The sequence below is a fragment of the Oryctolagus cuniculus genome, chromosome 17 (assembly GCF_964237555.1).
Source record: "Oryctolagus cuniculus chromosome 17, mOryCun1.1, whole genome shotgun sequence".
Classification (NCBI taxonomy): Eukaryota; Metazoa; Chordata; class Mammalia; order Lagomorpha; family Leporidae; genus Oryctolagus; species Oryctolagus cuniculus.
Window position 1 is genome coordinate 66,798,046 of NC_091448.1, and position 24,810 is coordinate 66,822,855.

General features: G+C 45.2%; 1 protein-coding gene across 1 annotated transcript; it reads right to left on the reverse strand.

Annotated features, from left to right (window-relative positions):
• Positions 1-787: 787 nt before the first annotated feature.
• On the reverse strand, positions 788-5,914 carry LOC138846319 (leucine-rich repeat-containing protein 37A3-like). The gene is made up of 2 exons (XM_070061722.1): positions 5,300-5,914; positions 788-3,872 (listed from the first exon to the last, which is right to left on the reverse strand). Exons 1-2 carry the CDS (start codon positions 5,400-5,402, stop codon positions 2,071-2,073), a joined length of 1,905 nt encoding a protein of 634 aa, XP_069917823.1. The 5' UTR covers positions 5,403-5,914; the 3' UTR covers positions 788-2,070.
• Between the last annotated feature and the right edge of the window lie 18,896 nt (positions 5,915-24,810).

Genomic DNA, 24,810 nt, shown 5'->3' on the forward strand with positions numbered 1-24,810 from the left:
GGGGTGCAGGGCCCAAGCACCTGGGCCATCCTCCACTGCACTCCCTGGCCACAGCAGAGAGCTGGCCTGGAAGAGGGGCAACCGGGACAGAATCCGGTGCCCCAACCGGGACTAGAACCCGGTGTGCCGGTGCTGCAAGGCGGAGGATTAGCCTAGTGAGCCGCGGTGCCGGCCGTGCTGCAGGTTTTGGTGTTAGGGTCAGCTGCAGGTCTGGAGGTTTAGTAGTCACATTGGGCAAGTCGTACTGCTGAACTTGATGGTGACCTGGAGGTAAAATGGTCACTGTGTGAGGACTTGGAAGCTGGGCTGGGACTTCTGTCTTCTTTCCAGAAGATTCAACCCCCTCAGAAGACTCAGAGGGCCGCATTGGTTGCTCCTGCTCACTGATATAGGGTTCTGTCTCCACAGGAGGGCCCGGAGTCTGAGCAGAGCCCTCCTGCTGCGCTGGAGAAGAGTCCCGCTCCATGGTAGGCTCTGGAGTTATGGTCAGCGCCACATCTGCAGGCTTGATGGTCACGTTGGGCAGGTTATAACGGTGAACTTGATTCTGATCTGGAGACCAGTCCGTCCCCTTCTGAATCTGTGGAGTCTGAGCTATGATATTCTCTTCAGGAGATTCTAGCGCTTGAGCTCGGGGATCTTGCTGTACTGGAGATTTGACTTCCACAGGGAGTGCCGAAGGCTTCTCCGGGGCTTCCAGTTGGCTTCTAGAAGGTTCGATCTCAGGAGACTCAGAAGGCTGAGCAGGCTGCTCCTGATTGCTGGAGGAATATTCAGTGTTCACAGGCAGGCCTGGAGGCTGAGCTGGGGCCCCCTGCTGGGCTACAGATGGGCTGACTTCCTCAGCATACTCTGAGGGCTGAGCTGTGGCATCGTTTTGGGTAGAGAAAGGTCCAGTCTCCTCAGGGAGATCTGAGGTCTGAGCTAGACCCTCTTGAGTCCAAGATTCCACCCTCCCAGGGAAGTCCGGAGTCTGCACTGGGGCCTCTTGTTGGGCTGAGGGGAGTCTCGCTCCCTCAGGATGCCCCAGAGGCTGAGCTGGAGCCTGCTCCGTGCTTGCAGTAGACTGAACTTCCTCACCTGCCCCTGAGGCTTCTGTCAGCTCCGTGTCTGCAGGTTTCAGTGTGACGCTGGGGAAGTTTGCTTGGAGAGCTACAATCTGAGGTGAGGATGGAGTGTTAGGATCATGATACACTGATGCCTGACCTACTACTTCTGCAGTAGCAAATGGATTCTGAGCGGGGGCCTCCTGCTGCAACGGAGATGCTTCTTCCTCGGGCTGCTGCAGGTCTGCACCTGGGCCCTCTTGCTGGGGTGAAGAAAGTTCATCTGGTTCAACGGGCTGTGGAGGCGGAGCTTGTTCTTCTTGCTGTGCAGAGGAGGATTGGATGGGCTCCTGAGTCTCTGGATTTTGAGTCTGGCCTTCCATCAGGAATTGAGATGGTTCAGCCTGCTCAGAGGGCTGTGCAGGTTCTCCTGGGTTCTCCTGGGATTCTGTAGGAAAACCACCAGGATAGACCCCATAGTCAGCCAGCAAAACTTGATTTTGACCCTGAAGCTTGGCCGCTTTGTCTGGAGTTCCAACAACAACCTTAGGAAGCCGTTGACGCCGAGCTAGATCTTTCTTGGGGGTCAGGGGTGAAACAATCAACTTGTTTCCTTGTGAAGACTGTCTAGAGGCGGAACGAGTGCTTCCAATGACTGGTGAGCATTTCCTTCCAGTCGAGGAGGCAGAGCCGGAGGCTGATCCTGATCCCCGTCTAGCACGGGAATCGCCTCTGGTAGCCTCTGTTGTCGAGTCAGCCTATTGAAATACTGCTTTGGAACAGCAAGCTGTTCTGGCTCTGGGGGCAGTTCCAGAAAAAGGAAGCAAACTCACAGTGGACTCTTGAGGCGAGGTCAGCACCCGGGAGGGAGCAGAAGACCCCAGGTCATCAAAGCCGCCAGGGTCTGCCATGGGTGTGAGCGAGTCAGGCGATTCAGGTGGGACATTCAAGGAGTGGGAAGACCAGGGCTCAGAGAGCCAAGGGATCTGGACTGGGAGCCCCTGGTCTTCCCGCGTGGGGTCTCCTAAGTGATGGGAAAGTGCAGGTCTCCTGTCCTCACCTTACTCGACTCCTGCTCTTTCTGTCCACTCGGGGCTTCTGTACTCTCATTGATATAGGTCTCGGTCCTCCACTGCTCTGCGTCCCATTCTTCCTTGGCTATCTTTTCTTCCTGCTGCTCACTGAGGAGCTTCATCAGGATGCCTGTTTTGGAGGTGAGCTTGGCACAGGGCAGTTGCACCTGGGCCTCAGAGCAGTCCATTTTCAGAGTGCGGATGACGTGAGAAATGAGCTTTTTCATGTCCGTGTTGGGGATGAGGGACTGTAGCTGCTGATTCAGCTGAATTTCAAACTGTTGCCCCTGGGACAGCATCACGGGGTAGGTGAAGCCTGCGGGCGTGGTGGGGGCTTCAGTGCCCTCGCTGGGGTATTCCCACTGTGTTTCCTTGGTTTGGTCCACAGTCGGCATTAGGTCGAACTCGGTCCCAGCAGAATCTGTAGCTGAAGGATCTGTGTGCATTTTGTCGCCAGGGAGCGTTTCTTCATGTGCAGTGGTGTTTTCTGGCAAAACGTTTTCTTCAAAAACACGACCTCCGGAATGGTTTTCCTCCCTAGTGTCTTCTATAGAAGGTTCTCTCAGAGGAGGACTCCCCTGAGAATGCAGGCCTCCAGGGGATGAGAAAGCCTCTCCGGAGGGGGAGTTTATGAGACTCCGCAGTGCAGGGAACGGAGGCCTCTTCCCAGCCGTCAGCCTGTTGAGGGAATTTTTCCTTCTGAACTTCCGACTCAGTTTGGCCTTGGGGGTTCGGAGGACCAGGTGAGAGCGAGTTTTGTGAAAGCGGTAATTTTGTCTGGAATGCCAGATTGGTTTCCCTGCCGCCTTATTTTTAGCTTTAGCATTGGCATCTTCTAAGACAAAAATGGTGTAGGTTAAGTCTTTTCCTTTGTTGTTGATCTCAGAGAGAGATTTTGCAGGGGAGGTAGAAGGCCTGCCCAGGATGTGTTTCTTCAGGAAAGAGGAGGCTGCAGCCTCACGTTCCTTTGTGAGCAAGGGCTCCGTGTGCAAGGAGTTTCCGGCCACCTGCCTGGGCCTCTGAGCCACTTGAAGCTCCTTCAGCTCCCTGGAGCCTGCTCTCCCAAGCCTTCTTCCCCCAATGCTCTCCGCAAAGGGCCAGGTGCCCCGTCTCCTCCCGAGGCTCTTCCTCATCTCCTGGAGGTGCCTTTCCCGTAAGCCCTTTGGCCCCTTGATGACTTTTTTCACTCTCTGCAGCCTGTACCCCACACTTGGCATGGTTGCCAGGCTGTTCTCCTGTGACGGGGCAGTTTCTGATTTCTTTTGGAGGATTTGAGGGTTAAATTGAGGACCTAACAGGATAGGCTGCATAAGCATGGCCTTTTCTTCCTTCTTAACCTCATCGATTTTTTCTTGAATTTCTTCATCTAACAAATTCTCCAGAAAATAGAGCTTTCTCAACTTATTTCTGTAAGGATGAGAGGGCCTCCTTATGTGGGTTTTCACGTAGCTCAGGGACTTATCTCTATCTTGCACATTTGAAAAAAGCAGTGTAATGAATGGTAATAATGTTGATTCTACATTTTGTAGAATTTCCTCTGAGAAATAAGGCAATATGTAATTCAGTGCACTAATAATGTCACTTTCATTGTTGAAGTCCCGCTGTTCACTCATATGGCCTGGGAAGTCCACACTGTTTCTCTCTGATACTGGGTTCCCTGGCTCAATAGTCAGCTGCTTGCTGGTGTTGTTCTTCCGGGCTTGCAATATCTTCATGAATGCCCCCTTTGGGTTCCCTATAGATGCTTCTTCAACTGTCAAAAAAAGAAGAGACTGCTTTTTGGTACGGAAGACTGATGGGACAGCTTTATGTCAGTCCACAGCCCTACACTCTGATCAATTAAATTAGGAGTCAAATCCAATATTTGGGGTACCATTGAGACTTTAGAGAGAAAAGTAAAACCAAACTCAAACCTATGAAATGGCAACAATAAAGGAGAAAAAGATATTTTTGAGAGTGGCATTCAGAAGAGTTCGCAGTGTTAAAAAGCAGTAACTATGATCAGTATTATTTCATTGGTTTCCAATGACCAACCACTCCAGGCTTAGAATAAGGCTGGAGGACAAATGGCCCCACCCAGCTGCCCCTTCTGTGGCTCTGCCCCTGCTTCTCAGCCACATCATTCCACAGTCCTGCCTCATGCTGAGGGAGCCCAAGGCTTCCTCCCTCCCTCCCTCCCTCCCTGTGGCCCTATGTTCTTGCTGCCATCACAGGTGTCCATGGCAAAAGATAGGCATGTAAGGGGAGCGAGGGCAGAGATGGTCAAGCCAAGGGGCCTTGCTCCTCACCTCAGTGTGTTCTTTCCCACCCTTGTAAAGGGAGATTAACAATGCTTGTCCTTCTCACCTCTTGAGACAAAGGGAATAATATAATTGGTAGGAAACTGGTCTGGAAGGTGAGCAACACTGTGTAGATGGGTATACAGTTATCACTGTGCTAATGCCTCAGATCCCTGACTGAGATCCGAATTCAAGCTGTCTAAGGAAGAAAGCGGTCACATTTTGGAAGTCACGACATCAGTGGTAATAACCCTCATCTACAGAAGGATACTTAAAATTACCCGAGTGTTCTGTGGATAGAAAAGCGTGAGACTCAGAGCAGGTTCAGAGTTGGACAGTCTACAAGTGCATGGAGGAGCCTTCCGACTCCATCAGAGGAGCCAGGCAGCCATTTCTGGTTATGGAACCAGAAACTCCCCGGCTCCAAATAAAACAGCATCACTTGTACTCTTTTATACAAGTGCAAAAACAAACAACCGCGGTGAGCAGTGTAGACCTGTTCTATAAGACAGAGGGCCCTTGAGGCCCAACACGTAGAAAACCAGTTTATAGACTGTGTGCAAATGAGTTATCATTGAAAAGCAAAGCACCCAAGAGCACAGAACACCACGTGTGTGGTTCCCAACATTGCTTCCTTCCCCTTCCACCTCTTTTCCATGATCCTTTGTGCATATGTAAATTACATAGCGGTAACTATGTTATTAAATTACATAGCGGTGATTGCGAACCTGACTTTCAGCAAGGGAGCAGTGTAGCAATTTAGGGAGTTTAAATCTGAATGAATGAATAAAAATTCAGCAATTAATTACATTGTTACTTTAAACTTGACCCTAAAATTTTAAAATAAGAAATTTAAAACAAATAAATATTAAAAAAAGATCCTCAGGAAGTTCCGACTCACGGCAATGTGTCGTATTTGGCAGGCATTCATTGTCACAGTGAAGCTTGACGGTGTTGCAGACAACCTCGATAGTATGTTTAAATTGGCAGAGGCAGCAGGCCATATGGCTGGGTAAGATCCTATGAATAGAGACAGAGAATTAAGTTACCTGTAAAGGGGTTCCTTGGGTGGGTCAAACAGGTGAGCCAAGGTGCCAGCAAAGGCGTTCTTGAGGTATGTGTGTGGCCAGGGCATTTGGGTAGGAGCCTGGTGGCCAATTGTTAGTCTTGAATATGAGAATAAAGGAAGGAGGGAGAGGTGGCCCAAGGAGGCATAGGCATGGAAGTGGGTGTGGTGTATCCAAAATAAAGTCAACAGGGTGAGCATTGGGCACCATGGATCTGTCGTTTGACTCAGGGGTGTCTCCTTCCAGTTCACAAGTCTCATTGTGGGTTGGGAGTGCACAGGAGGACTTCCCCCAACCTCTGGAGTACTCTTCTCCATCCCTGTTGGAAGTGTTCACTATTAGAAACTACTCTGGTCCCAGAAAAATGACTGACTGCAGTAATTGTTGGAAAAGATGTGGAGAAAAAGGAACACTTGCTCACTGATGGGTGAGTGAAAGTAATTTGACCAGGCAGGTGTTTAGCCCAGCCATGAAGATGCTGCTTGGGACAAGCACATCCCCTTCTGGAGTGCCTGGCTCCATTTCTGATCCCTGTTTCCTGCCAGGGAGTGCCCTGGGATGTGTCAGGTGGTGCTTCCCTAAATACCCAGAAATGGAAAGGCTGCAACTTATGGTAGGTGTGTGTTTTTAAGAAACTGTCAGTCTATTTTCATTATATTTTTTTTTTCAAATTTATCATTTCGAAAGTTTCTGTGGAAGGAAGAGAGAGAAATACACACAAACACATCTTTTCTTTTTTTTTTTTCTTTTTGACAGGCAGAGTGGACAGTGAGAGACAGAAACAGAGAGAAAGGTCTTCCTTTTGCCATTGGTTCACCCTCCAATGGCCGCCGTGGCCGGCGCATCGCGCTGATCCAAAGCCAGAAGCCAGGTGCTTTTCCTGGTCTCCCATGCGGGTGCAGGGCCCAAGGACTTGGGCCATCCTCCACTGCACTCCCGGGCCATACCAGAGAGCTGGCCTGGAAGAGGGGCAACCGGGACAGAATCTGGCGCCCCGACCGGGACTAGAACCCAGTGTGCCAGCGCCGCAAGGCGGAAGATTAGCCTATTGAGCCACGGTGCCGACCACATGTTTTCATTAGGTAGTTTACTCCCCAAATGTCTGCGACATGCAGGGCTGGGCCAGGCCAAAGCCAGGAGCTCAGAAACTAGTTTGGTTTTCCATGTGAGGAGCAAGAACTCAAGTCCTTGGGGCATCACCCACTGCCTTCCAGGGTACATGTTAGCAGGAAGCTAGGGTGGAGCAGAGCCGGGACTTGGATCCAGGCATTCTGATGTGGGATTGGAGTATCCCAGGTAGTGGCTTAACGGCTGCACCAAATGCCTGCCATCATAAACAGTTTAATTTTTATTTGTTTTATTTTTTAAAGCTTTTATGTAATGAATGCCAATTTCATAGGTACAACTTTAGGAATATAGTGTTTTTTCCTCCATACCTGCCCTCCCACCCCCACTCCCGTCCTACCTCCTACTCCCTCTCCCATCCCATTCTTCATTAAGATTCACTTTTGATTGACTTTATATACAAAAGAGCAACTCTATACTAAGTAAAGATTTCAACACTTTGCACCAACCCCCCACCCCACAACATAAAAAGTACTGTTTGAGAACAAGTTTTGCAGTTAATTCTCATAGTACAGCTCATTAAGGACAGAGTTCCTACAGGGGGGGTAAGTGCAAACAGCTTCATTTCTAATACCCCCAAATTGGAACAACCTAAGTGTTCACAAATAGGTGAATAGATAAACTATGGTAGGTTACACGTAGTGGGCCAGGCTCTTTCTAACCAATAGAATAACCAATGGTTGAGTTGTTACAGATGACTAATGTTACTTCTTTGGGTCCAGGGAAAGCTTCATATAGAAAGAAAAAAAAAAGAAATTATCAACTCCCAACTTGACTCTCACTGGGATTAAACATGACAATAGGTCTGATCTGATTTCATCATCATTTAAAAAAATCATCTATTATTTTTCACTTTATGTTTCTGTGTGGGAGCAAACTGCTGAAATCCTTACTTAATGTATACTAAGCTGATCTTCTGTATATTAAGATATTCGAAAATGAATCTTGATGTGAATGGAAGGGGAGAGGGAGTGGGAAAGGGGAGGGTTGTGGGTGGGAGGGACGGTATGGGGGGGAAGCCATTGTAATCCATAAATCGTACTTTGGAAATTTATATTCATTAAATAAAAGTTAAAAACAAAACAAAACAAAAAAAAAAGAAAGAATGCACTCAGAATGCTAAGCTAGTGTTTTACTAGACTTCAATTCTAACAGGAAATTTTCGTTAAGTCCTTTCTACCCCTAACTTCGTATTTTGAAAATTTTCAAGCCTACAAAAATATCCGAAAGATTGGTGTCATGAGTTTACATGTTCTCTCACTTAGATTCAACTGTTGCTAACATTTTGCCACATTCACTTTCCACGTGTGTGTCTCTATGCACTTCTTGGACAAACCATTTGAGAATGAGCTGTAGATATGATGACCTTTTCTTGCTAAACCTGAAGTCTGCGTCTCCTAAGAACAAAGGCATTCTCCTGCATATCCACAACACTATTATCACCCAGTCAGCTTTAACATTAACATCACCGTCTATTGTGGTCCACATGCAGGTGCTCTCAGTTGTCCCAAACATGTCTTGGCTACTTTTAAATCAGGCATTGCATTTTATTTTCATGGCTCTTTAATTTTCTTCAGTTTAGAACTGTTCCTTTTTTGCAGTGTTTCATGGCATTGGGATTTTTGAGGCATTCAAATCAGTTGTTTTACAGCATGCACCTCAATTTATCCTTCTAAGACCAATACTGAATATAATCACCAGGGAACATTTATTTTTTTGAGTGGCTAAGATTTTTTTTAAAAAGTTTTATTTATTTGAAAGGCAGAGTGATGGTTGGGTGCAGGAGAGAGAGAGAATGAGTGGAGGGAGAGGGAGAGGGAGGGAGAGAGAGAGAAAGAATGAACGTGAATAAATCTTCCAGCCACTGGTTCATGCCCCAAATGGCCACCGCAGCTGGGGTTGGGCTGGGTTGAAGTCAGGAGCCAGGAGCCAGGAGCCAGGAACTATATTCAGGTCTCTCCTGGGTGGCAGGGGGTCAAGCACTTTGGTCATCCTGTGCTGCTTTCCCAGGTTCATTAGCAAGGAGCTGGATGGGAAGTGGAGCAGCTGGGACTTGAACTGGCACTCCCATATGGGATGCCAGCATCACAGACAACTTCACCTTATGCCACAACACCAGCCCCACTAGGGACCATTTCTGGCAGGAACACTGCATCTTGCATAGAGAATGTTGTAGTTTTGCTGCTTACTAAAATGGATGCACTAGGGATGATGTCAGTGATAAAATATTTATTTTTTAGAAGATTTTTATTTATTTGAGAGGTAGAGTTACAAACACAGAAAGGGAGAGACAGAGACAAAGATCTTCCATCTTAAGCTGGTTCACGTCCCAAATGGCCTCAATGGCCAGAGCTGGGCCAATCTGAAGCCAGGAGCCAGGAGCTTCTTCCGGGTCTCCCATGCAGGTGCAGAAGCTCAAGCACTTAGGTCATCTACTGCTTTCCCAGGCCATAGCAGAGAGATGGATCAGAAAAGGAGAAGCCAGGACTGGATCTGGTGCCCATATGGGATGCTGGCACCGCAGGTGGAGACAGCCCACTATACCACAGCGCTGGGCCCCAAATCATTATTTTCAAAAATATTGGCAAATCTGGGGCCGGCACCATGGTGCAGTAGGTTAATCCTTCACCTGCAGCACCGGCATCTCATATGGGCGCTGGTTCTAGTGCCAGCTGCTCTGCTTTTGATCCAGCTCTCTGCTATGGCCTGGGAAAGCAGTGGAAGATGGCCCAAGTCCTTGGGCCCTGCACCCGCATGGGAGACTGGAAAGAAGCACCTGGCTCCTGGCTTCGATCAGTGCAGCTCCAGCCATTGTGGCCATTTGGGGAGTGAACCATCGGAAGGCTTTTTTCTCTGTGTCTCTCTCTCACTGTCTATAACTCTTATCTGTCAAATAAATAAATAAAATTTTAAAAAATATTGGAAAATCTTTTGAAATTGCTAATGACCTGAGGTATAACTTATTCTTACTAGATAATATTTAAGTATTAAAGACCATTGCACATTAATATGCAATAAAGGGGCCAGCGCTGTGCTGTAGCAGGTTAAGCCTTCACCTGCAGTGTCAGCATCCCTTATAGGCACTGGTTCAAGTCCCAGCTGCTCCGCTTCTGGTCCAGCTCCCTGCTAATGCACTTGGGAAAGCAGCAGAGGATGGTCCAAGTGCTTGGGCTCCTGCTCCCACATGATTCAGAATAAGCTCCGACTCCTGACTTTGGCCTGGCCAAGCCCTGGCTGTTGTGGTCTTTTGAGCTAGGAACCAGCAGATGGAAGATCTTTCTCTCTCTCTGTATTTCTGCATTTCTTTTTTCTTCTTTTTTTTAACTTTTATTTAATGAATATAAATTTCCAAAGTACAGCTTATGGATTACAATGGCTCCCCCCCCATAACTTCCCTCCCACCCGCAACCCTCCCCTTTCCCTCTCCCTCCCCCTTCCATTCACATCAAGATTCATTTTCAATTCTCTTTATATACAGAAGATCAGTTTAGCATATATTAAGTAAAGATTTCAACAGTTTGCACCCACATAGAAACATACCAGGGGATTCCAATTCAATCCCATCAAGGTGGCATGTACCAATGCCATCTCACTAGTTCCGGTGATCAATTTCTGTTCAAATTGATCATAATGATAGGACTAAGAGCCAAAGGGAGCACATAAACAAGACTAGTGTCTGCAAATACTAGCTGATAGAATAAAAAAGGGAGAGAACGATCCAGCATGGGAAGTGAGATACACAGCAGACCCATAGAATGGCAGATGTCCTAAACAGCACTCTGGCCTCAGAATCAGCCCTTAAGGCACACGGATCTAGCTGAAAAGCCCATGAGAGTATTACAGGCATGGAAAGCCAAAACACTCTGGCAAAAAAAAAAAAAAACCCTACATGTATTTCTGCCTTTCGAATAAATAAGTAAGTCTTTAAGAATGCATTAAGGACCATCGCTTATGAGTCACGACACAAGTGAGCTGGCCTGCTTTGTCTAAACTCCTGAGGACTTCCAATAATGAACTCCAGTGTAACAATTGCTTTCAGGTTTTTATAGCCTTGGTTGCACATGGCTCCAGAAAATGCTAGCACTTTTCCTGTCCACTGATGGTCAAGTATGAAAAAAAGCAGCTAGAACACCACAGCCTTGGCTAACTGAGAAAGCTTGTTGATGATGAGAGCTTTGACTCTTTGGAGAGGAAGGCCTCTCACTGACCTGGGAGGATCCACTGTGGCAGATGCTGCCCAAGGTTGAGGAAGAGGAGGCTAGAGCAGAAACCAGTGGACTTGATGATGTGGGAACATTAGTCAAGGAGGTGATCTGACAGAAGTGATTAGGGCAGGGTATGCTGTGAGAGGCCTTTCCCCATTCTTATCTTGTGGAGTCCGCTCAACTAGCCTTATCATAGTTTCTGTTTAGCTTGTCCAATTGGCAGGGGGGAGGTCACAATGGAAGTTGCAGTGAGTTTATGGTAAAATGTCAGAATAGGGCTCTAAGGAAATCCTTTTTAAAACTTCAAAACTTGAGATACTTCAAACTCTGCATGAAAATTAACTAGAAAGGATCATGGACCTAAATGTAACTCTACAGTTTCTACAAGAAAACAGGAGAAAATCTCTGTAACTTTAGATTAGACAATGGGTTATTTGAAAGATTTTTTTCAGGAAAGGCACAATAAAAGGACAAACCATACAAGATAAAAGTTGCTATAGGCTCATCAACATTAAAAAAAAATTAACTTCTACTCTTCAGAAGGTACACTTAGTAGAGTGAAATGATAACTCACAACCAGAGAGAAGATATTTACTAAACATACATCTGAGAGAAAGTACTCATACCCAGAGCATATAAAACACTCTTAAAACTCCCTAAGATTACCATCAAATTACTACATGGGAACAGATTTGAATAGACACTTGGTAAAGATATTTGCACAACAGTATCGTCAGTTATTAGAGAAGTCTAAGTTTAAACTGCAGTGAGTGTACCCAAGGTGCCAGCGTTAGGATGACTGAGTCCCACATTTGAGCACTTGCATTTGATTCTTCTCTCTGGTTCCTGATTCCAGCTTCCTGCTAATATAGTTCTTCTGCCTTTCTTTGGTTGAGTAACTGGGGTTCCTGCCACCTACATGGGAGATCTGGGTTGAATTCCCAGCTGTCAATTCCAGCTTCAGCCCAATGCTGGTCTTGGTGGCATTTGGTGAGAGAACTGATTGACTCTCTAGTAACTATTTTTAAATACTAAAAAAACATATAGAGATTCCACTATTTATCTACTGGCAGAAGAGCTACATTAAAAAAAGTTTTATTTTTTAACTTATTTGAAAGAACGAGAGAGAGAGAGAGAGAGAGAGAGAGAGAGAAAGAGAATGATTGATTGACCTTCCATCTGCTGGTTCACTTCCCCAAATGCTGATAACAGCCAGGGTTGGGCCAGGACTATGCCAAGGACATAGGTCTCAATGTGTGGGTCTCCTACATGGGTGGCAGAGACCAGAATACTCGAGTTACCATCGGCTACCTCCCAGGGTGCACATTAGCTGGAAGCAGAGTAGCTGGGACTCAAACTTGGCACTCTGATACGGGATGTAGGCATCCCAAGTGGTATCTTATTTATTTATTTATTTATTTATTTATTTATTTATTTGACATGTAGAGTTAGACAGTGAGAGGGAGAGACATAGAGAAAGGTCTTCCTTCCATTGGTTCATCTCCCAATCACCCCCCAAATGGCCGCTACCACCGGAGCTGCGCCGAACTGAAGCCAGGAGCCAGGTGCTTCCTCCTGGTCTCCCATGCGGGTGCAGGGTCCAAGCACTTGGGCCATCCTCCACTGCCTTCCCGGGCCACAGCAGAGAGCTAGATTGGAAGAGCAGCAGCTGGGACTAGAACCTGGTGCCCATATGGGATGCTGGTGCCACAGGTGGAGGATTAGCCAAGTAAGCCATGGTGCTGGCCCCCCAAGTGGTATCTTAATGCTGTGCCACAATGTCCAGTTTCTAAATGTTTGTTAAAAAAGTTGAAATCTGAGGACTGGGACAACACATGTTGCAACTGCCACTCTCGAACATTGTTGGTGAGAGTGCAGACTGCAGCAGCTACTTGGCACACAGTTTAGCTGTGTGTTAAACAGTTCAATATACACTTAGTAGGTAATGAACTGTCCTACCCCTAGATCTTTACACCAAAGAAATGAAGACACATATCCACTCACAGACCTCCATGTGAGTGCTGTTAGTGGCTTTATTTATAATTGCAAAAAGTTGGAAAACACAGTTCTATAAGCTGATGAAATGGATAAACTGGTGTAACTACACAATTGGAATATTACTTAGCAATAGGTAGAGGCAGCAACATGAATAGTAGTTTAATCTCTAAAGGATTATGCTGAGTAAAGGAGCCAGACACAAGAGGCTACACTTACTACATGATTTTGCTTATAAGACACTGTGGAAGGAAAAACTACAAGAATAGAAACAGGGTGAGTGGTTTGCAGGGCCTGGGTCTGGGGATGGGAGGAGACGATTGATTGGAAAGGACCATGAGGGACCTTTTTGGGTTGATAGAAATGTTCTACATCAGGAATTTGGTGGTGGTTACATAACCACGTGTTTGCCAAAACTCAGCAAACTTTACAGTGTGAATTGAAATACATAAAAATTATACCTCCATAAGCCTGACTTAAGAAAACAAGTCTACAGACTTACATGGAAATAAACCTAAGAAAAAGATAACTTACAGGTTTTCCAATTGAAGAGTCATCATGAGGATGTTCTCAACTGTGGTAAGTGGTACTTGTGTTGTTCCCAAGTCTCTGAAGGAGAAAGCCCAAACATTCATGGTATGGACCTCAATAAAAAGATCTGTCTTTAAAAAGGTTGTTTCAGGAAGATGTGGTTACATCAGTTTTGGCTTCTCTATAAAGCAAGACAGCTCAAGAGTTTGTCATGGAGACAGTTCCAGAAAGCCCTGGTTGAAATGACTTTACTATTTGCATCATCAGATTAATGACCTTGGCATTGAAGAGTGGAACCTACACCTTTTTCTGCCATTGTCTTATTTTTCATTTTATACTACATTGACCTCTTTTAATTCTTATTTTTTTCTTTAAAAAATTTACATCTATACCTCTTTGCTTGGGATAGATGGTATTCCTAACATGTATTTGCATGTAACACTGTCTCCCTCTGCCAGCTGTCTTTCCCATGATAAATTCTTTCTCAGTTCTTGCCTCAGTCAATAACTTTTTTTCAGTAACCTATTTTTTTTTCAGTAACCTAATTTAAAATCATGACTTTTTAGCCTCAATCTCAAATATTTAATGTTTGATGAAAATAAAAAAGGATTAGTTTAATACTTACAGATATTTTAATGCTGGCAGTTTAAAAAGATACGAATCTTCAACGTTTTTCAGAGGATTACGATTGAGATTTCTGAAAAATGCAATGGAATTAAAGTTATTGGCCTTTCAATAAGCACAAGATTGTATGAGAAATTATATTCTTTTTTGTGTAGACATTTTAGGCTTAAAATTACTTTCTGTGTACTTATAAATCACCCTTAGAATTCAAAAAGCACTTGTTCTTTGGGAACTACCTATGTCTCTTAGAGGATGAATGGAGAAGAGAAAGAGAAAAGATACAAAAAAATGCATAATAAACAAAAAGTATGCAAAAGAACTTTTTAGGTGAAAAGCCCTAATTAGAAGTGGAGCCAGTGTTTTGCCTAGCAATTAACACCCAGATTGGGATACCTACGTCTCAAATCAGATGCCTGGGTTTGATTCCCAGTTCCAGCTTCTAATTGCAACTTCCTGTTAATGCAGACCCTGGGAGGCAGTGGTGATGGCTCAATTGGTTGATTCTTTGCTGCCTACTTGGAGACGTGGACTGGTTTCTGGTTTCCAGCTTCAGCCTGGGCCTGGCCTAGCCTCGCCCGAGCCATTGCAGGTATTTGGGAAGTGAACTAGTGGACGGGAGCTGTCTGTGTCTTAAAAAAGAAAGATGTATAGAAGTGACCACACTGATAGGGAAGCCCTTTTTTGTGTAGGAAACACTAATCCTGTGTTCTCCATAATTCAAGGTGCTTGCCTTTCATCTTTAGAAATTTTAAACAAGCCATGACTTAATTCATTTAGTTGATGGAAAAAGAACCCACGTCAAAGCCATACTCTTGTCACGTTCTTCCACTGGTGTTCTCATTTCGCATCACACATCATCACATCACATCACATCACATCACACCACATCATCACGTCACATCACATCACATCACATCACATCACATCACATCATCACGTCACATCACATCACACTGATCATCACATCACATCACGTCACATTGCATCACATCACATCACAGTCTTTGTTACGTTGCTTGTTGGCCTGTCAGTCTCCTGGCCTGTTAGCCCCTTGAGGGCAGGGAACATATGTTATTGTCTTTGTTATGCCTGTGTGTGGCATAGTGCCTGAAATTTACTGCATGGTTAATAAATATTTGTTGAGTAAAGAAATCACATTTTGTTTCCATACCAATACAATGAATAAATTCGTGTTGTGGGAAATTTCATTCCTAAATGCTGTAATAGATTTTTAAAGTTTTTAAAGCAAGCAAACAAAAACAAAAACAGGTAAAAAAAACTGCCTTTAGTTTAACTCTACTCAAAAACGTACTGTACTGTTACAGACTGTGAAAATAATAATTCTTACAGATGATATTGATTGGGCTGCCAAGCATCTGTGTTCAGCATTCAACACTGGATGTTCCCAGTAACCTCTGTGATAGGTATTGTACCCCAGTAGCCTATTGTGATATATATTGTGCTGAGTCACAGAGGCTGTGTAACTTGTTGTAGGTCACTGCACTTGTAAGAAGCAAAGCTGGAGCTGGAGCTCAGTCCTGCCCCAGACTGTGTCTAATATGTGTGCAGAAAAGGGTCCAAATATTTGTCACTTTAATCTGAAGCTTGAGATGACTAAATATAGAAGTACTTTGAAAATTTCATCAACCTTCTCAGGATAGCGCTCATGAAAATTAGTTTCTCTTTTTATTCCTTTTCCCTAATCTTATCCCACGATTAGATATTTAGCTCAGAGTCATTGAGACTAGAGATTTAAAAGCATGTTGTAGGTGACATCAGTGGAAACCTATGTAAACAGTGGAGTGAGAACATTTGAAAATGTATCCCTTCATAAAGGGAACAACAAAATGGTAAAAGTGGTCAGAATCAAGTTTTTGATAATTCTGGAAATTTAACCAAAGGCTTGCAGCCACCTGTGGGGCATTTACTCAAGAAAATTGGCTGACTTTCTCTAAGAATAGTGAGATTTGTGTGGGTTTTGTGTATTTAACTTGCCCTAGACAGTTCCTCCCTGGCAAGCTCAGTGGTAGCCTTAAAAATAGGCTTGGCAGCTTATGACAAGAGCCTCGGGTGATAACTGACGTCATAAATAAGAGTGTCAATTGTTAAATCAACAACAGGAGTCACTGTGCACTTACTCCCCATGTAGGATCTCTGTCCTTAATGTGTGGTACTATGTGAATTAATGGTATAACTAGTACTCAAACAATACTTTATACTTTGTGTTTCTGTGTGGGTGCGAACTGCTGAAATCTTTACTTAGTATATACTAAGTTGATCTTCTGTATATAAAGAGAATTGAGAATGAATCTTGATGAAGAATGGGATGAGAAAGGGAATGGGAGATGGGATGACTGCAGGTGGGAGGGAGGTTATGGGGGGAAAAAGCCACTATAATCCAGAAGTTGTACATTGGAAATGTATATTTATTAAATAAAAGTTAAAAAAAAAGAAACATCTGCTTTAGGAATAGACTGATGTCTTAGCAATATTTGGGTTTAGGTTTTTGGATTGTGGATTAATTTTATTTTTGATTTGTTGCTTCTCAAAATTTTTTAAAATTATGAGATGTATTACTTGCATACTCAAAGTCATATGTAACCATGTGAATGTTGGATAATGTTTGAACTTTGTCTAAGTTATTTTGTCTACATTTGAACCAAATCAGGAATTATAATAAGAAAAGAGAAGTATGTGTAAAATGAGCAACAACAACAAAAAAACCTCAAACTCTCCAAAAAAAAATAGCCTGTATGCCCAGTATCAGAGAGAGTGAGGGAGAGGGATAGAGGGATAGAGGGACAGAGGGACAGAGGGAGGGAAGGAGGGAGGGAGGGGGAGAGAGAGAGAGAGAGAGAGAGAGAGAGAGAGAGAGAATGAAAATGAATGGAGATGAGGGCCGGCGCCGTGGCTCACTAGGCTAATCCTCCGCCTAGCGGCGCCGGCACACCGGGTTCTAGTCCCGGTCGGGGCGCCAGATTCTGTCCAGGTTGCCCCTCTTCCAGGCCAGCTCTCTGCTGTGGCCAGGGAGTGCAGTGGAGGATGGCCCAGGTGCTTGGGCCCTGCACCCCATGAGAGACCAGGAAAAGCACCTGGCTCCTGGCTCCTGCCACCGGATCAGCGCGGTGCGCCGGCCGCAGTGCGCTGGCCGCGGCGGCCATTGGAGGGTGAACCAACGGCAAAGGAAGACCTTTCTCTCTGTCTCTCTCTCTCACTGTCCACTCTGCCTGTAAAAAAAAAAGAAAGAAAAAAAAAGAAAATGAATGGAGATGAGCATGCAGAATGAAGCTGAGCCTCTCCAAAGTGCATCCCAGTGAGCTGTCAGAATCTTGGGCCATCTTCCACTGCTTTCCCAGGCCATAGCAGAGAGCTGGATTGGAAGTGGAGCATCCAGGTCTCAAACCGGCACCTATATGGGATGCTGGCGCTTCAGGCCAGGGCTTTAATCTGCTGTGCCACAGCACCAGCCGTGTCTCTGACTTTCAAATAAATGAATAAATCTTAAAGAAAAAAGTAAAAGAACAAAAAAACCCTAAAGCCAATGAAGAGAATACTTTAAGAGAAGCATACGGTGCAGAGGAAGAATTACCTTAAGAGAAAAGAAGACCTCTTGCCACACAGATGAGAATATGGTGCAGATGAAAAGATTATGAGAAGAAAAGTGTAATAGTTGCAGGAAGTGACAATGTGAAAACTTGTGAACCCTTACAAAACACCCCCAAAGGGCAGACCTGAGTTGTTCTCTTCATCTGTAAGGTTTATGCCTCTCTCTGAGTTTGGGGAGATGCTGTTTGGATTCCAGGACACACCACAGAGGGAGGACTGTGCCAGCAGTGTGCAAATGCAGGTGTATCCACAGCTTGCCTGAAGGAGGCTATGCCCATGGCTGACCTTCAGTGTACGACCACACCCAGCTCACCTACAGTGTCAACAGTGGGGCGAATATCTGAGGAGGGAGAAAGCCTGGACTCTCCTCCTAGTCACCCACAGTGCTTGTGAGTAACAGACGAGTGAGCATGTGGATGTGCTCTGTCTGGATAAGGGAGCCCCTCTCTACACTCTAGAGTCCTTCCACTACTAAACTATGAAACTTGTTTTGTGAGGACCAATGAAGTGACTAAAACAATTTTTAGAAAGAAGCCAATGAGTTAAGACTTAATGTACATGTGTGGGGAGCAACTCGGACTAGACTAAGTTACTGGAATTAAGACTTATTCTATGCATCTGCTCTCCCACAATATGGCGCTGGGAGAGGAGCAAACAGCTTCTACCCAGCTGCCTTTCACCAACTTGACAAGCTGCAGGAGCTGCTCCTGATTGGAGGAGAGCAGCGTACTCGGCGTGTGGGTAGCAGAGTTGGGATTGGTGGAAGAGGACTATAAAGGAGGAGAGAGACAACATGCACCAGGAACATCTATCTGAAGGAACACCTGTGCAGCCCCCGAGAGAGCCGGCCGGCGGTGTGCCGCTCCCCCGCAGAAGTGGGGAAAGCGGCAGGGGGAACCGCCCTTCCACGGAGGTGGAAGGGACGGTAGCCAACCCGGGAAGAACCAGCAGCAAACCTGGGGAGGGCCGAGCAGACGAAAGAACAATGCAGGGTCCTGTGTCGTTCCTCCACGAAGAGGGGGAGCGACATAATGGTGCCGTGACTCGGATAGGAAACCTAGGAGGGAAGAAGAGGGAAGAAACGGGAAGAAGTGGGAAAATACCGGAGAGAGAGACTAGCAAAGAACCTAGGGAAAAGCCGGATGGAAAAGGTGCCGGAAGAAGCTATTGAAAGCCTAGGCATAGACTCGGATACGGACTGTGGGAAAGAAGTTAGGATTTAAAGTGAAAGCAAGAAGAAACTTAGACTCAGATACGGACTGCAGGTTGAAAGCGAAAGTGAAACCTAGAAGAAACTTAGACTCGGATACGGACTGTGGGGAAAAGCCAGGAGAAATGAGAGGGGATTGTTGTTGGAAGAAAAGTTAGGAAACATACCGGGTAGAGAAAAATGTTAGGGAGGATGAAGCCGCGGGGGGGCAGGCTGAAGCGGAGACGTAAGCTAGCTTGGAATTCTTCAAGTCAGCCCGGGGAGCAAAAGGCGAAAATCTGGAACCAGAGGCAGAGACGTGGGCCGCCAGGTTGGAATCCGTCAGATTAGCCCGGGGAGCAAAAGACGGGAAGCCAAACTGGGGGGCGCAGACGTGAGCTAGGTTGAATTCACCAGGTTAGCCCGGGGAACTTGGACTGAATGCCGGTGGCGGAAACGTGAGCTGGGCTGTGTGACTCGCGGAAGCCGCCACGCGCAGAGAGAGCGCGCGGGGCACAAACGGGGAGAGCGCACGGGGTGCGAATAGAAGCCGGTAAGCTGCGCAGAGCCGGGAAGCCACCGCAGGGCGGGCCCCGGGAAGCCGCGCAGAGCCGGGAAGCCGCCGCGGGGGAGGCGCCGAGAAGCAGCCTCGGGGCGGGCGCCGGGAAACCGCGGGGATAAGAGAAACAAGTTTAGAAGTAAAATGAGAGAAATAGGAATGCTGGCAGATAGAAGTAAAATAGGAGAAATAGGAATGCCCGGAGGTAGAGAAATAGAGAAAAATAAGGCCTCCCCACAACACGGCAATGAGAGAGCTTGGATTCGGTCTGCCTGATTAGTAAGACGATAAGCACCTGCAGGCAGCTAGCAGCTTATGCGCTGCAGGTCACCGAAGACAGGCACGAATTAACATCAATAAGTCTCCCCACAATACGGCAATGAGAAGGCTTGGATTCGGTTTGCCTGATTGGTAGGGCTTGTAAGCACCTGCAGGCAGTTCTAGCAGAGCAGAGCATGCGCTGCAGGGCACCGAACACAGGCACGCATCAGCGCCTAAAAACCTCCTCACAACATGGCGAAGAGAGGACCCGGATTCAGTTTGCCTGATTGGTAGGGCTTGTAAGCACCTGTGGGCAACTCTAGCAAGCAGAGCAGTGTGTGTGCTGCGGGGCACCAAAGACAGGCGCGTATCAACGCCAAAAATAAAAAGAAAGGGGGATCTGTGGGGAGCAACTGGGAGCAACTCGGACTAGACTAAGTTACTGGAATTAAGACTTATTCTATGCATCTGCTCTCCCACAATATGGCGCTGGGAGAGGAGCAAACAGCTTCTACTCAGCTGCCTTTCACCAACTTGACAAGCTGCAGGAGCTGCTCCTGATTGGAGGAGAGCAGCGTACTCGGCGTGTGGGTAGCAGAGTTGGGATTGGTGGAAGAGGACTATAAAGGAGGAGAGAGACAACATGCACCAGGAACATCTATCTGAAGGAACACCTGTGCAGCCCCCGAGAGAGCCAGCCGGCGGTGTGCCGCTCCCCCGCAGAAGTGGGGAAAGCGGCAGGGGGAACCGCCCTTCCACGGAGGTGGAAGGGACGGTAGCCAACCTGGGAAGAACCAGCAGCAAACCTGGGGAGGGCCGAGCAGACGAAAGAACAACGCAGGGTCCTGTGTCGTTCCTCCACGAAGAGGGGGAGCGACATAAATGAATGAAGCAGAAGAAATAAAGTATACTTAATGTTTAGAATTATCAATTACTGCTGATTTTCCATAATATATTTCATTTCTGATTTCACTGAAAGATTTGATGAGTATTACTATTCAAAGAATGTTATGTCACTGGTAAGCTCTTGGCATGTCTTTGAGGTAGATTTCATATTCACAATAGATTGATCCTACCACACTGCTGTTTTACACAGAGACTTCATTCAGAAGAATGTTTACTGGGCTGCATGTAGTACATGCAAAGTAAGGGTGAATGCAGATTTTGCTGAGCATGAGCCTAACCTAATTTGGGGAATCCCTTATAATGAAACATGCAGAATTATGAATATAAAAATTGCTCCAGCCCCTCCCAGGACCTTGGAAGGGGCACGTGCAAGCGTAAAGCCTTGAAGCTTAGGCTCCAGTTCATGATGAATCCAGCTCAGCTGGCACTCTTTTCTGGACTCTGTAATGCAGTGAACAGCATTGTTTTCACTTTAAAAACCCTCATCTTTGGTCATAAGATCACTGGTGTCTTCCTGGGGCAACGGGGATAGCAAAAGTTTCCTTGAAGCAGATTTGTCTAATAAAAGAATATGTCCCCAAATAAAGGAGACCCGCTCCCAACACACACTTGGTGTATTACAGCCATTGTGCCAATTTTTGAAGCAACCATGAGTTAGATATGTTCAGATCGCATGATAAGAGGATTAGTTTCCAATACCAGCTAGCTCTGGTTTTTGCATCACCATGAAGCAAATGCTTTTTTTCTTTGGCTTAAGATGGACACAGAAACTTGAGATAAATGAACTGGTGCCTCATGCACTGTACGCCATCCCTAGCTCTGCTCCTACTTTTTCAGCTCAACTCTCTGGCCTTGCTGCACAGATGCTAGCATGGCTGTCACTCATTTTCCCATCAATGTCCAACTTCCCCCTGCTGGCATGAAAGTCTCTGGAGACAAAGCTTCTGTCCTGTTCCAGTTTGTACCCCCAGCACTTAATACAGCACCTGGCACTCGGTGGGCCTGGCACTCAGTGAATGTTCTTAAATGAATTCATTACTTTTCATCCACTGTGATTCCACAGATTTTCTCCCTGTGTTGTCTACAGAAAGCTGTACTGGAACTTGGCCCCTTAGGAGGGAATCTAATGGAATGATATATGTTGAGGCCATTTTTACTGATGCTACCAAAACCACTTGGTGTTGGGGCTCCAGGAACCAGCTCCCGGTGTGTGGGTGAAGTAAAAACAGACTCTCAGTGTTCTTCCTCAAGATCTGCAGGCACTGTTGGTCCATCCCCAACACATCCTAAAACCTTCCCTCATAACCAGAATGAATTGTGTTTGGCTGGGATTCTGAACCACAGAACAGGTGGATAGTCTTTCAACATCAGGTTTAGTGGAGAATCTGTATCTTGAATCTAATATTCCCTTGGGCCATTGAACATCACAGAATTGTTGAGTTGAAAGTGAATAAAACTCACTTTCTGTTGCAGTTTAGTCAGGACAAAATATGTGGGATTAGGCTAGAGCAGTGTATTTTCTTATTTTTTAACACTACAGTTTAACATATATGCCACTTCTTCCTATTTCAAAAGTTATTAGTATCCACAGATAATTTATAAATTGAGAGCTAAATACATTTTGGAAAAAGCTTATGATCTGGGTGGGTGATGGGGAGAGATGTGCCCTTTGGCTGGGTCCCAGGAATTATTTTTGCATTAGGATTTAAAAGCAGGTAACCCTGAGAAAGCACCAGAACCTTTTTCTCCCAGAGTACTTTGTGTTAGATTTTTGGAAAAAAAAATGGAAATGAAGACCTTCTTTGCAGAGTTTATATACAGGGCTTAATACCCAGATAAGCATAACTATATACCATTTTTATACACAAATGGTTTTTAAATATGTATTCATCATCTATTGCACTTACACATTGTGCAAAAACTGCATTCCATGCCACGCCTGAAATGTCCCAAAGCTCAGTTCTGTCAGTAAATTGCAACCAAGATTTCTACAAAAAAAGACACGAGTGAAAGAGAATGAAGAAGAAAAAAAGAAATATTTTCAGAATACTCTTCTTTCAGGAGTGATTCTAATTTTTATAGATGAAACAATACTTCCACATTTTATCTACACACTAAAGAATTTACTGGTACTGGAAGATTTGGTTTCTGAATTATACTTGCACATTTACATTAAATTTCATCATATTATTTTCATATTACATGACATACTTGTACTGTGTGATCTTTACTTCTCTGGAACAGAGTTTCACAACTTGAATGCTATTGACATTTTGGACTCGATAATGCTTTTCTTGTGGAGGTTTGTCCTGTACATAGTAAGTGGCTTAACAGCAGGCTGGGCTTAGCTCACGCAGTGTCAGCAGCACGTGCAGGGCTGCAAGCTGTTACCTGAATGCAAAATCATGTTGGCTGAGAAGCCCTGCTCTGTGGGATTCACTCTGACTTTTGTACCTGATAGTATTTTTGCTAGAGAGGAAAAGGACCTGTTACAGAATTTTAGCAACCTTCTACTACAAATGTAAAGTAGAATCTTAACCCTATTTCAAGGTGAACAGTGAAGATTTATTAAAATTCCAAATGTGATGAAATTGTAACTTACATAGACTGCAAAAAAGGGAGTGACTCAAATGCACGTCTTTCGATAAACTCTATTTTATTGCAGGATAAATCTCTAGGAAAAGGAAAACATTGCCTTGGTTAGCTATTACCTATATAGTCAGTGGGGATAATAAAATTTGCATTTGATAATGTTGGATATGCAGTTTTTACCTAAACTGTAAAGCTTTGGACTTGTATTTGACCCTCTGGAGATACTACCCCTTCTTACAACCTCTCCTAATAGTCTCACTGTTAGAACCTTCATCAATGACATACACAACTATAGATCTTGATAGATTGTGGTGGTAAACTTTCCTGAGTGCAGAATTGATTAGATGAACTTTCATAGTCTTCATCCATTTGAAACAAGGAGCAAAGCTGTCATCTCCATTTTTAATGTCTAATATTCCAAAGAATACTCACATTTTCACATCTTTCCTGGTTTAGTCCTAGTTTTCTAACTTCATTCAATACCAGAAAAAAAGATGCCCTTTTGAATCATTTGAAATGAAATTGGTTCTCTAATTCATTATTTTGAACTGATTCAGAATTACACTTTCTGTCATACTAAAGGAAATTTATTTGTTGCTTGTTGCTTGATAGTCCATGAAAGCCATGATAGAACCATCAGAAAACAGCATGACACTGGATTCCCACTTGAAAACACTCTTGGTGGTAGAGGACTCTTACTTCCACTGATTACAATTTGACCCTCACTTTTCACCTGCAACTCATCTGTTGGTGGCTCCATCTCTAGAATCTCCTTCTCTCACCTGTCCCACGCGCAGTCACCAGTGGGACTTGCCCTAAGTGACTCTCCGAGGCCAATATCACTAGGTGCTTACAGAAGAGGCAGATTCTCAGCCCTGTTCTAGACCGACTCAGGCAGTTACTGTGGGGGTAGGGTTCAGAGCCCCAGGTAACTGTGGTGCAAGCTCAAGTCTGTTTTAGAGCACTGCTGTGACAGCATGGTTCCCCGTGGTGACTCTTGCTCAGCATTCAAAGGCCTGGAAGACCTGGCTTCACCCTCCAGCTTTCCCTGCATCTCTGTGCCTCAGAAGCTTCCATGTTTTCCCTTTCTCCCACGATATTCTCTCCAAGACGTCTGATGATGCCCACTGCCCCCTTGGAAGTCCTGTTCAACTGGCATTGCTCCCTGGTTCCATCGTCCCTGACCCAGCCCAAAGTCTTCTCCCTCGTCTGGACTCTATATCCATTTCTTTTGATATCGTTACTTGTGCCTTCCATTTCCCCAGAGCATAAACTTCTTGAAAGCATGGATTCGGCCTTGCTCATCTACATTGCCCACTATGTTTAAAACTGACTCATGGAAATAGACTCAGGTGTTTATTAAATGAAGGAATGGTTGAGTAGGTAGAAGAAGGAAAAGTGAATTTTTAAAAAGCAGTGTGGTTTTATTATTCCCTGGTCCCTCTGCAGCACTCTGTCAGCTACATAGTGCTTATTGGGTATTGGTTTGAGCTTGTGTATTTGTTTCCCCTGCAAGATTGTGAGCTCTTGGGAAGGTGGGATCCTGTCTTACTCATTTATGTGTCTCCAGTACTAGGCAAAGTGTTTGGCTTTCTCTTTCAGCTTTAGACAATTGATTGGCATTTTGAAAATGAAGTGAATACATATGCTAGCATAAACTAATTAGGCTACAAAGGATTTTCCAGCAGAAACAATGAAGGGCCTATTCTACCAGCAGTAGTCTCATTTGTTTTTCTCCAAACCATGTTTGCA